This window comes from Apostichopus japonicus, chromosome 2, assembly GCF_037975245.1.
Source record: "Apostichopus japonicus isolate 1M-3 chromosome 2, ASM3797524v1, whole genome shotgun sequence".
In the NCBI taxonomy this organism is placed as follows: domain Eukaryota; kingdom Metazoa; phylum Echinodermata; class Holothuroidea; order Aspidochirotida; family Stichopodidae; genus Apostichopus; species Apostichopus japonicus.
The window spans coordinates 15,194,425-15,207,872 of record NC_092562.1 but is presented as its reverse complement, the minus strand read 5'-3'; the positions used below and the strand labels follow the sequence as shown (position 1 = coordinate 15,207,872).

The window sequence follows — 13,448 nt, the reverse complement described above, 5'->3', positions numbered from 1 at the left end:
CTCCCAAATTTAATATCGTTTGAAACACAAGAAAATTTGAACCACAGTTAATGAAAATAATGATTATGAGATTCTTCTCGTCTGAGTACAGATTGAGGTCTGACATGTCTGGCCGATGCATAAAAAAAAAAACCTTCTTAGAAAGCTAAGGGAGACCTGCAGATGTTGTAATACAAACAGATGATTGGTCGCAATATGCCTACCCCTAAAAGTATGACTAAATGGGCAAAAAATGCTCCCAAGAGCTATTCACAAGTGAACACAAGATATTTGCAAGTCTACATGCACACTTGTGGAGATGGAATATCTGGTGTCTGAAATCGCATCGATTTTGGAAGGGGTAAAATTTAGATCATGTTCTTTATCGTCGAGCAAGAGAAACTGGAGAGTAAACATCTTCTAGGGCTACATTAATGTCTGGGGAGTATCTAAGGGGTAGCTATACTAAGGGACTTAAAGGAGCTTACAAGATAAATTCAATATATCTTCCCTTCTATTACATATTTGTTATGATATTATGTGATCTTTGCTCTTTCAAACTCTGTATTAATTTGGTTATAAATGTCTTTGTGTTTTTTCTTTCAATCACACCTGCTAATTTTTGGGAGCATGGAACAAATTGTGGCTTGATCCTGCTGTCAGTGCTATGTCAGTTAACTATATTCTTACCCACACTCTTGACAAAGCAATACATAATTTGTCAGTTGGGTGATTGATCCGTTGATCCGTTTGATCCGTTGTTAGAGCACACAGAAGGGAGTGTTAGCTCAGTGGTTAATTCCGGTGCCTTCCAATCATAAGGTCCCGAGTTTGAGTCACTCCAAGATTAATGTATGTCGTCTAGTTACAGAGTTGTTGACAATTGACAATTCATAATCATGGACGTTAAATATGAATGTAAGAGACTGACTTTGGTCAGCTTGTGGCTTTGATAAGCCAATGATGGCTTTTTCGTGAGTTCCTGCTTGCAGGAGGATCTAAAATACATACATACAACTTATATTCCTGAGACTTACAGTTTGAGTCAATTTTAAGCCAGTTACTTTTTGGTTCACTCTAAAAAAAAAAATTCCCAATTTTATTTTTGCATATTTGTGTTTATCCTCTGCTTGACTTTTATATTGTGATATAATATGTAAATAATATGAATAATATGCTAATTTTTGTGCTTGTGGATTCCCTCCAGATCGAAATGATGGACAGTGGTAAGTTGGATGTGACTTCTATCATCTCAGAGGTAGCACAGCAGGTTGTGATGCATCAAGCTCCGGGAATCCAGAGATGCATCTTGGCCGATGACAAAGGGAAGAAGCTGTTACAAACGGAGGGTGTGAACCTCAAGGTTGGTCTGTTTACTATTGTGCACCCTTGTTGAGGTACCGGTGGTTGTTGCTAAGCAACAGTCTTGGATGAAACAGGTTACAATATTGAATGCTGAAAACCTGTAATGGCTAGTGCATAATTTATGGAAAATACAAAAAAGTGCCCTTTTTATTCACACTGGTGGTTGGGGGTGGGAGTGTTCGTGGGGGGGGGGAGATGGAGGAATAAGTTTTGTTATGGATGTGACAGGAGATCAACAAATGAGCTTGTATGGCTATATCAATACAAGCATACCTCTGATGGAAGCATGATTGTTTATATGTTTTGGAATTTGTTACTCTGCTGTTACATTTTTGAACAAAGTCTCTTATTTTAATACACTGTAACAATTGTGATAGTTCTGCAGGAATTTGTTACCTTACCTACAATCTAAATAATGTCTGTTTGTTAGCGAAGGTACATATATCCTATATATTCATTTTATTCTTGGATGATAACATTATTTTGTTTCAATATGAGGGAAAACTTGAAGAAAATATGTGCAAATCAAACTGTACATATATATATATATATATATATATATATATATATATATATATATATATATATATAGATATATATATATATATATATATATATAGATATATATATCTCAGGGAAAAGCAGAAGAGTTTTGATGCAGTTTTAGATTTTAAATCACAAGTAAATTTGCTCGTTCAGTGTCCGATTAATAATTATGTAACAAATTCTGAAGAGCATTCACCCTTCTTGTTTCCAGGAATTGTACAAATATGACCATATTTTGGACCTGTTCAAGATGTACACGAACGATGTCCATGCCATGGCACACACATTTGGTATTGAAGCTGCCTGTCGTGTCCTCGTGAAGGTAAATGTGTTTGAAAAGTATAACAGTAGGTCGACTTTGCCACAAAGCATTTGCCAGTTCCACTTCCCTTCATCATGGGTCCCAAGGTCCGATAAGGTCCATAAGGTCCCGAGTTCGAGTTCGAGTCACTCCAAGATTAATGTATGTCGTCCAGTTACAGAGTTGTTGACAATTGACAATTCATAATCATGGACGTTAAATATGAATCTAAGAGACTGACTTCGGTCAGCTTGCGACTTTGATAAGCCTATGAGGCTTCTTCGCGAGTTCCTGCTTGCAGGAGGATCTAAAATACATACATACATACATCAGCCACCATTGATTCAGCTAGCCATATATCATGTAAGGAAGCTGTATTAAGTCGGTCAGTGAGATGTCACTAACTGTAAATTTGCACTACTGCTTGTAGCAGGAGTGTTAACATTCGTATAGTATGGATCGAACAGGATGTGTTTGTATGTGGTGGGTCCAACACTAGGAAAACAAATGTTCAGGAATAATGTCACTTTTACTTCATTTCCATGTGCAAAAATGTAGGCCCTGTGGTCTGTTAGTGATCCAAACCTCAGATTGTTAAATCAATGCTGCAGTACCCAGCCTACCCATCACGAAGGGTTTTCTGGCATTTTCTAGGCCTAGCAGTTCTGCTCATAGCGTCTTTGTCCACTTCTGTATGCCTGGTCTCAAAGCTAATAGACCTTTCTGGTTGGGACATCCCAGGTTCACAATATCTAGACATAATTGTGTAGTTTAACATTTAAGTATGTGTCTACAAACTCAAAACAGTTTTGAATTCATTTGCCACGATTTGAACCCCGGGCCACAAAGAAACTTGCAAACCCAACCGGCCAGATTATGTGTTTGTCATGTAATCTCTCCCTCGATACCATTTAGTGGGCACATGAGCACGAAGTATGTTGTTACTTTATCACAACAGTATTCAGAGTTAAGTTTGGTTATCTCCCTGTCCCTTCCAACTCTTGATGTATTTCATCACTAATCATGTGGATTACATATTTATCTACATGTTTCCCTTTTCTCTAGTTGTTGTGTAAACAGAGATTCTATTGGCTAAGATTTGTAGCTACGCATAAAAAGCATCTATGCACAAGATATCCACAAGTTGTTACTTTATCACAACAGTATTCAGAGTTAAGTTTGGTTATCTCCCTGTCCCTTCCAACTCTTGATGTATTTCATCACTAATCATGTGGATTACATATTTATCTACATGTTTCCCTTTTCTCTAGTTGTTGTGTAAACAGAGATTCTATTGGCTGAGATTTGTAGCTACGCATAAAAAGCATCTATGCACAAGATATCCACAAGATATCCACAAAGCCAGCATTGAATAATTTGTATTTCTTTCTCGCTTGGACAGGAAATCACGGACGTTTTCAACGTGTATGGGATCGCAGTGGATCGTAGGCATCTGTCGCTAATAGCAGATTATATGACATACGACGGTCACTACAAGCCATTCAGTAGAATGGGTCTAGAGACAAACCCTTCGACCATACAGAAGATGACCTTTGAGAGTTGCATGTCAGTTTTAAGAAAAGCAACTTTACAAGGTGCGTATTTATTTGTGTACTTCCCTAGTTTACCCGCACCCCTTCCCCTCTCTGAAATTATTCAAAATATCTGTTTGATTTGGTCCTCAACAATTACAAAATTGTCAGGATTTGGGAGAACAGAACAATGTTTCCCTGTTTTGTTATACTTCTTTTCTTGTGGGAGGGGGTGGGGGGGTTGTGGAGGGGGATGTGTCTGGAGGAAAAAAATCAAAGAGCAGAAAGCGCCACATATTGCTGCAAATCCAGTCTATGTTGTCTTGTTCCATCGATTTGCTGGATCTTGTTTCAAATGAAAGAGAATTATTTTTCCACTTTATAATATACTTGTCATTATACAGATTTAAAGACAATCTATCTTTAAGGTAAAGTTGACCCAGATGAGCGTAAAAGTTGTTTACATATTTCATGGTTCAGATCCACATAGACACCTAGATAGACAATACTAAAAGGCAAGAAAAATTTTGCCAAAATATATTGTGGTCATGTCCAGCACTGCTTGGGGAGAAAAAGGCAAAAACCTTCAGCCTTTGTCCTTTATTTGTGAAGCTATCTCTACTCAGAAAAGAGAAACGACAGCTAGAAATGTAAAATGACCCAAACGGCTGTCTGAGTAGCCTTGAAATTTTCCACGGTACTTACCACTAAATGTTTTCTCGGTTTAAGAATAACCAAAATGGCCCTCTGAAATGCCCCTAGGTGTCTGAAAGTATTCCTAATATGCAGGAGCGTAAACAGCTTTGACAAAAACCAAACTTCTGCTGACTGACGTCACGGCTGACAACCATTGCGCTGCTGGCATGAGGCCTAGGCACTTTTAAGTGAAAGTTATGGATTTGTGCCATTGCCACAAACTTCAGTGTAGAAAGTTGTACAGAGATTTATTATTCTTTGTTACTTTTACATTCCCTAAAGATGGATTAAGTTTGATACATCTTAAAACCTTTTCATATGAAAAGGAAACATTGTAATGAAGTCTTTTATTATTGGTGTTGAGGGAAGAGGAACATAGGGGTGACCTTTTCCAATGTTTTTATTGAGGGGGGGGGGAGGTTGTGTGTGTATGTGAAGGTTGCAGAAACATCTGAAAAGTGTAATGGGATAGTAGATAAACTGAAGGCATCAGTTAAATGCAAGACAAACATTAAATGTGCTGATGGCTTCAGTCATGGGTTTAAAGCTTCCTATCGAAATATTTCATTAAGATTGGTGCTAAAGTGGAATGATTCTATAAAGGAAGAAAAACAACAATTGCAGACTACCTCTGACTGCAAGATGGGAACTTGCTACTGGCAGGTTGTACATTGAATCTGACAATTAAATCTCAACAGGCGGTATGAAGTCTGCCAAATTTCACACCAATGAAAATGAAAATTAACGAACACATAAACAACGAATGCTACGACTGAGGATCAAGACAGGAAACTTGCATGTGACAAGACAAAATTTTAGGTTAACTTTAAGGTTTAAATAAACAGACTTTGTGAATAGACACCCAGGAGGAAATTAGTTCAAGTTTGAGACAGTTAAAGCAAGGAGGATTTTTTACCCAGGAGCAACCCATTTTCAATCTGAAATGGTCTTCCAAAGTGGTAGGCTTCAGTTAAAAGAAGAGATTAAAAAACCTGTGAAGAGGATTGCTATTTAATGTGACATATATAACAAGCTGCAATCTGTTCAACTTTAACAACAAACTAAGAGCAGCCTCAGCAACGTAGTGGGAAAGTTATTGGGTTGCTCTGATTCTCAGTACATTATTTTTTCTGGTTCACCAGCCTTCCCTCCCCCTTCCACCCTGCTGTTCCCCTGTGTTTTTACATTTTATAAAAGTGAGAAACTTTGTACCCCAAGCTATAAGGCACCATATACTTGCAAAAAGTGTTAATAGAACCAAAATTTGAACCTCTTACAGAAATAAAAAATTTCGGAATGCCTTTATGAGATGTTATCATTCGCGAGGTACTTTGTTTTTGGTAATTCTAGAGCTGTCCTTTGATTATTCAAGAGAATTTGTACTTTGCTTCTTCCAAATTTTGACATCTAACACATGGTGTAACACTTGAAGTTCAGTCTTATATCTCAGTTCTCTAGAACTTTCTTGTCAGGGAGTTAACTTTTGATAGCTAACATTCATACTCTATTCAAATCCATCTGCTATGAAAGCTGCAGTTTGCACTGAAGTAAGGCACAATCTGTTTATGTCGTGCTACAAGGCCGTAGGAAAATATAAGGCACCTGACAACATATTAATCTGAATGCATAACGCCACCATAAAATCGACCCAGAAATGATGAAATAAGGCCAGAAAATTTCTATGGATTTAAAAATTAAGTAGTGTGATGTCTCTATAAACTCAGTGTGAGAGGCATGCAGTTAATATAATGTGGTTGATAAGGTTTGGTTTGGTATTAAGTGAAGTTAATCTCGATCACATTGTTAACATAATAGGCATGCTTTATGATGAACAATTATTCATAAACCAAAATGGTAATGATAAACTGCTACATTGGAGATAAATCAGCACAAAATTCTCTCACAGGGTTGCCATATTTGTCATACTGTGATGTCATAGTGTCAGAAGAATGTGAAACCTTTTCTAAAGTTGTTATATTCTCTATTTTCATTGTGAGACCATTTTCCAAATCCCAATGATTTTTATGTGTTGATCTGTAAAACATTGATTTCTTTCTTGATGAGAAAATGTCCTGAATTCTCTTTCATTCTGTGTATTAAATATACAGTAAGAAGTTAAAAATGTATTTTGAAACATCAGTTTTTATCATCTGTAACTACAATTTCTTTTTCTGTCTCTCCTTCCTCTCTCGCTCAGGAACCCAAGATGATCTACAATCACCTTCGGCCAGACTAGTTCTAGGTCGAGTCGTCTCTGGTGGCACGGGCTGCTTTGACGTATTATCAAGCATGTTTTAAGACACACACATGGAGAACTCGTTTACTTCCAGCCGAGAGAGAGAGAGAGATTACAGAGAATATTGTCAAATTGTAATTTGATCCTGTGTAATATAAAACCTGAAGACATTTCAAAATGTCAAAACCAACAGACAACAAAATGAGAGACAGATAACCTCTCTTTGATATTGCCATTTTTTGATGTTAAAAGAGATATAAAAAAAAAGTTCTACAAAACTTCATTTCTAAACCAGGGAGGACTATATTATATTTGGTTGCCATGGCAGCTGCTTAACCAGCTTTCATCCTGCCTCGGTTTCTCGGCGGTATAACTTGAGCCACCCGAGAGATGGTTGACAGTTCTCCTTTTAAGGACAATAACCCTTTTAAGAGAACTCCAGGATCTGTAATCAAATTGAGATGCTGCCTTGCTGAGGACCAGTAATAGCAGTCGGGTCACCATGGTAACAGCCTACAGGGTACTTGCCAGGCGTACTATTACATGCTCAGTGCCGACAGTCAAAGGGGAAAAAAAAAAAAAGAAGAGAACTTGTGATTGGAAAGTGGAATGTTTTTTTTTCATCAACACATTTTTATTTTAACATCTTTATGTGTTAAAAGGTTTGTCATTTCTATGATTTTGAGAAAAAAACCCGATTCAAATCAACTTTTAACCTGGGTTTAAGGTAGTAGAGGGAAATGTCAAACTGGCTCTGCTGGAGGTTACATCAGTCTTGGGCAGAACCATCATGGATAAGAGTTCAATGAGTAGACTGTCTAAGTAGAAATGACCATTCTATCATGCATTAAATATATCATTGATTGTCTGGATGTAAAGTGCCTTCTTATAAAATAATTTATCAGGTGTGTCAAACTGACATAGAATATAGTTTAAGTAATGGGGGAGGGGGAGCCCTTCTTGGGTTTAAATATCTTATCATATGAGTGAAATATGTTTTTCATTTGCTCTTATGTGGTGGTAAAACAGGGGAGGGGGGAGAGGGGTTGGGGAAAGGAGACCAATGGAGTGTGCTGAACATGTTATATTATCAGTTTATTTTTCCATCCTTCAGTAATTAAAATCCTTGCTTGAACTGTAAATATGCAAGTAAAGGCCCCTCCAGCATACCTAAGAACAATTAGGTACTTGTTACTTCCTAGATCAGTGAAATAAGAACATTCAATAATGGCAGCTGATTGTATTTCCATATTAAGAGTAACACAAATATGTCAATTTACCATTACCATTGACTCATGTAGGTATTTCATTGAAACATCTCACTTTTTTACCATGACTGTTGGATGGATGTAATTGAACGTCAAGTGATGGAAATGAAAATAAATGATCACAGAAGTCAGATTTCTGTCAGGATTCTGTATCAAACATGGCACGACCAAGGAGAAGAACTTCACCTGCTAGCCCCTTCTGTTAATGTTTAATTCAAATAAAATCTTGACATTTGGAGTTAGTTTTAAGCTGGCATTTTGAAGGAAACCACAACATGAAGTAGATTTACATCGATCTAGATTATCTCATATATTGGAACTGTAGGTCGTCCAGATATGAAAACAGTCGGGTAAATGGCTTTGCATCTGTTTTTATCTAGTGCGGTAGCGATGTGCAAATGTAAATCAACTTCTTAAGACTTTGATCAAAAGCGACGCTTGTGGAAAATTGTGGTTGGACATCCTGTCAGGATACTGGCAGTGTTATTGATAATCAATTTCTCTGTTTGGTTATTTTCATCATATCATTAATTCTGTTTCATATTGCAGCAGTGTATATTGCAAATGTTATACCAAATTGTAAAAGATCTGAAACTTTACTTTCTACAGAAGTCCTTACCATTTACATTGCACCTTTATTGTCATAGTATAAAATAAGTTGAAGGGGTTATCCATATATATGTAAATATAAGTGCATTGCAATGAAGGGAGTAAGGCATTTCCTTAGAAAACAAGAAGATGTCTTATGGATATATTTGTAATCAAACATGTGGATAGGTTTAAGTGTGTACATGAAGTGGCATCATTTGAATTTTTGAATATTAAGTTCGGACAAAATCTCCTGTAGGAGATTAACAAGTTTTCAGCAAATGATTAAATATGTGCATTGTGATTATAATATATAACTGAAAGGAAAAGCTTATCTTCTTGCTATTCCTTCATTTGACCTCAAGATGACCTTTTAAATGTGTTATCCAAAGATGTGGAATGTTACCATAACAGGACTCTGAAAAAAGATACAGTTGTTCTCTTTATGCAAGAGGTGGTTTGAATGCAGCTAGCCATTCATAAGACCCCATTCTCCAAGAATTTGAAAAGTGTGCGTGTACCAGTTTACACCAAACAGTGAGTTGATCTTTCTTAAATCAAATGTGTGGTACTATACACAATAATCAAATGTGTATTACTATACACAATAATCAATTGTGTATTACTGTACACGATAATTTAATGTGTATTACTATACACAATCAAATGTGTATTACTATACACAATCAATAGGTATTAATATATACAATAATCAAATGTGTATTACTATACACAATAATCAAATGTGTATTACTATACACAATAATCAAATGTGTATTTACTATACACAATCAAATGTGTATTACTATACACATTCAAATGTGTACTATTATACACGATAATCAAATGTTTATTACTATACACAATTATGTTGGGTATTACTTTGCACTTCATTGATTTGTTCTGCACATGTTAATTCAGGATTCTCATTGGATCCAGGGGTCAACATATTGCATAACATATTGCAATGCAAATAGGAGAGATCCATTTCGAACATTCAAACTGGATAATATATGCTTTTATTGGGAACACTTCATGTTTTAGCTTTTGTGTTGAATCTCATTGACTTGATTCATGTCTAGGATATAAAACATGACCAGAGACTTTTGCAAGTGTGTAAATCATTTGGTATGACAGAGAAATAAAATGTGCCAATTGGCACATCCCCCTGTCCGCTTCTTCCACTGACCCTTATTCAAAAGTGGGAGTTTGATGCCCTTAAATAGTGATGGTCCTTAACTGAAACCTCTTCCCCACAGCAAATCATCCTTTCTTCAGCTAAAATACGGTTACCCTACGATATTGCCCAAAATAGATAAAAGTGCAGTTCATGTTTATTTGTACATCTGTAAACCACGCAGGTTATTTATTTTTTTAAATTTTAGCCGGGGAAACTGGTTAGTTTGGTTACCCTCTCATCCCTAGACAAAACTGGGTAAACAGGCCCAGAGACAAATGCATATGTAAAAATCATTTGGAGCGAAAGGGAAATGAAAGGTGCAATTTGGCACCAGTTTTTGTTGGCATTTTGGATATCTTAGCTCAGAGGAAACAGGTTAGTGTATTTCCCTCTTTCATGGACGAAACTTGATTTCTACACGAAAATGTTTAACTTCAATCTTACTCTTCCTTTCTCTGCTCAAACTAGAGTAGCAAGATGGCCAAACAACAGTCAGAAAAGTTCTCCCACAGTATTTATTACGAGCTTGCAAGAGCTACTACCTCAAAATATGGTCTTCTTTTTTTTAGGATAAAAAACCTCCACTCACCTGGGCATTCACATCTCCCAAAGGACATTTCTGTGAAAGTCCAAAAGTATAGTAACCCTACAAATAGTGTCACACCTATTAGGTTAGAACCCTTGACATGAAGACAGCAGTTGCATGATTTCTTGACCACAGTGTTCTCAGTAAGCTCTAGATATCTCAGCACATGATAACTAGGCAGGTGCTCATCTTGTCATTAGCTGGTAAAACTAATTATCAGGGTTGCTACTCAGCATCTTTTGACGAGAAACTTTATAGCTTTCATGGGGAACATTTTGTAAGTTATTTGAGGGAATCCGACTCCTGTGAGAGGTGAAAGATTAAATTTTCATTTTGGTTGTGAAATATAATCAGCTAGTTTAAAGCAGCTTCTTGAGGATTTTTAAAAAAAATTTGGGGGGGGGGGGGACTTTTACTTTATACTTGGACTCTTATAAAAATGTAGGTCATTAGCTTGATGACTTGTACAATTTCATTCCAAATAATGAAATTTTTCAATTTTTTTTTTGAAGCGATATTCATCACAGGTCGAAAAAGTAAGTCAAAAAAATATGAAACAGTATTTAAATAATATCTAGTAAATCAATTTAAAAGATGTAGAAAAACTATTAATTCAAGTATTTTGTTGAGAGTGTCTTGGCAACAAAAAATTTGAAAACAGACAGGAATCATTAATTACTTGCTCAGCAATCAACAACTTGTGAAAAATCTTGTAAAATGTAAGGGCAAAATTTTTTCTAAAGTGGGTGTCCTTAGTTTTGATGAATTTCTACCTCGCATTTAGTAGTACTCTGTGTGTTTGCCAAAAGAAATGCCCAAAATCCATCATTGTCGACCCAATGTTACTTTTCCACTGGCAGAGTCCAGCTACCTTTGACCTGCACTGTGTGCTATGAGCTTATACAAATTCAGCAGTCTCATTTTATCAAGTAGTTCCAAGTTAAGAGGGAAGTAAATATCCAAGTTGGATCAGGTATCGTTGTTTGGAATTGCTGTCTCTTGTAAGGTCAACAAAGAATGACATAGATGAAGAAATAACCCATAAACACAATTACCACGACAACGAGTACATGGTGAGAAGACGACTCGAAGGCCTTTTTCTTTTCTTAACCAATTCCTTCAATATTGGTAACTGTCTTGTAAAACAAGGCTGAACTATCTCTGTGAATATTACTACTGTAAGCTGAAGCCATTACCAAAATCAGACATTACATAAATCTAGGTAAACTTTTCAAGCTTCCAAGTAGCTCTCAGAGATTGCTCTTATGGAAATGTTTGAAGGGTAGAGTACATCCGAGGAGGCCTTATCACCCTTTTACGTGAAATTTTATCTCCGCCATGTTCAAATCGCCGCTTTTAAGGGATGTATCTCTCTAGGTATCTTATGAAGGGAATTGTCAATTTTTGTCTTCACATTCCATAACAATGTTCAGATCATGTTTCTAAACATATCAACACAGAGGCCGTATCATGAGGCCCTCGCAACCTCGCTGAAGACGTAGAGGGAGGTTCCGTCGGGATGCAAATATTGATAAAGGTTCACGGCAGGTCATGACGATACAGGTAACCGCAGTAAACTAAATCATATCTTTAAAGAAAAAAAAAGTTATTTTGAAAAAATATGTGTGAGGCGAATCAAGATCACTTTCCTAATGGATTTGCTAATACTCATTAGTCGTATTCCAGCTGCTTTTTTTTTCGGGCGCTGGTGGGAAAAATTATATTTGGATAGGAGTACTTTGGCTCGAGTAAGAGAACGTAGAAAGGTAGGTAGGTACAGCTTTGGATGGTTTGTTGCTGAGATGGATAATAATAAAGATATGCAAGTTGTGGTTTAATCTTTCTTGTGTTTGAAAATTTCTCAAATGAGGATGTTCTTTTTGAAAAAATGCTGCAAAAATAATAACTAATGTTGAGGACTTGTTAGCAAATAGTATCGCATTGGATCAGGCTCAATAATGATCATCTGTGTTATTATTTGGAAATAATATATTTCAAAAGAAAATGTAGGTCATTTCATATGAGATAAGGAATGTTTCATACAAATCTCTGGAAGCTCTTTATGCTTTTCTTGACATGACAATAACAAGTATGACTCTGTTTAATACACCAGAAATCCATGAGCAGCAAGAATCTAAACTCTCCTGTAATTCCTTTTCAGCTTTTTCAGAATATTGCAGGCTCCTTCCCGTGAAAATGCACATAATGTGTAAAAGTAAGTTGGCCTGACGTTTCGATCCTAGCAGGATCTTCTTCAGAGGCTAAATGACAAGTTACAGTAACATAGGGGACAAAAACACGCACAGAATACAGACAGGTTAATGAGCACGGTGAACACAATGAGATGGATGAAAGGGGATTATAAGTAGAAAGCAACAGGAGAAGAGGAGAGGAAGGAGATAAACTGTGGAGGGACAAAGAGAGGATTAAAGGCACAGGGTAAGGAATAAACTGGAGAGGGACAAAGACAGAAAGGTGTGAAGAAAAATGGAGGGGAAGAGAGCTGTGAGAAGAAGAGTGAAAGGGGGGGGGGGGAGAAAGGGGAGAAGGAGTAGGGAACAGAGGAAAGTTAGTCATGTCCTTCCTGAATGTTCAGCCCATGAGGTTGAATGGTACGAAGGCGTTGCATCCAGAGCCTCTCTCTGCTGATTCGTACTAGGTCAGGACGGCTACCTAAGGATTCAATCCCCTGTAGGGACATGTCGTTAATGGTATGGTTGGGAAGGTTAAAATGTTCTCCAACTGGGGTCTCAGTCTTCATGGTGTTGACTGTGGATCTGTGACCATAGAATCGCTTCTTGAGGGTGGTTTTGGTTTCGCCAACATACTGGATGCCGCAAACTCTACAAGAGATCAGATAGATGACATTGGTGGTAGTGCAAGTGATGTGACCCTTAGTCTTGTGTGTGAGTTGCATGCTGTGGCTGGTGATGGAGTTGGATTCAACAATGTGGTGGCTGCAGACGATGCATCTCGAAGTACGATCACATTTGAAGGTACCATGCTGAATGGGTGTGGGGTTAGAAGTTAGAGGTGGAACAGCAGCACGTACAAGAAGGTCTCGTAGGTTGCGTGGTCGTCTGTAGGCGATGATGGGTTTTTCAGGGACGGCTCGTTGGAGTCTATCTGAAGTGAGGAGAATGTTGTGGTTGTTAGAGGTGATTTTCTGAA

The 13,448-nt window shown here is 37.1% G+C and overlaps 1 protein-coding gene across 3 annotated transcripts in view; it reads left to right on the top strand.

The window, feature by feature from the left end:
* The window catches only part of LOC139979510 (DNA-directed RNA polymerase I subunit RPA1-like), a 40,364-nt gene extending 30,816 nt beyond the window's left edge, over window positions 1-9,548 (top strand). For 2 of the 3 annotated variants that reach the window (XM_071990396.1, XM_071990404.1), the window contains exons 31-34: window positions 1,187-1,342; window positions 2,102-2,212; window positions 3,594-3,786; window positions 6,617-9,547. In XM_071990396.1, coding sequence (XP_071846497.1) covers window positions 1,187-1,342; window positions 2,102-2,212; window positions 3,594-3,786; window positions 6,617-6,717 — 561 coding nt within the window. In that variant the 3' untranslated portion in view covers window positions 6,718-9,547. Of the gene's footprint in view, window positions 1-1,186; window positions 1,343-2,101; window positions 2,213-3,593; window positions 3,787-6,616 lie in introns of all 3 variants that reach the window. The other variant, XM_071990387.1, reaches the window with a different exon arrangement.
* The last annotated feature ends 3,900 nt before the right edge of the window (window positions 9,549-13,448 follow it).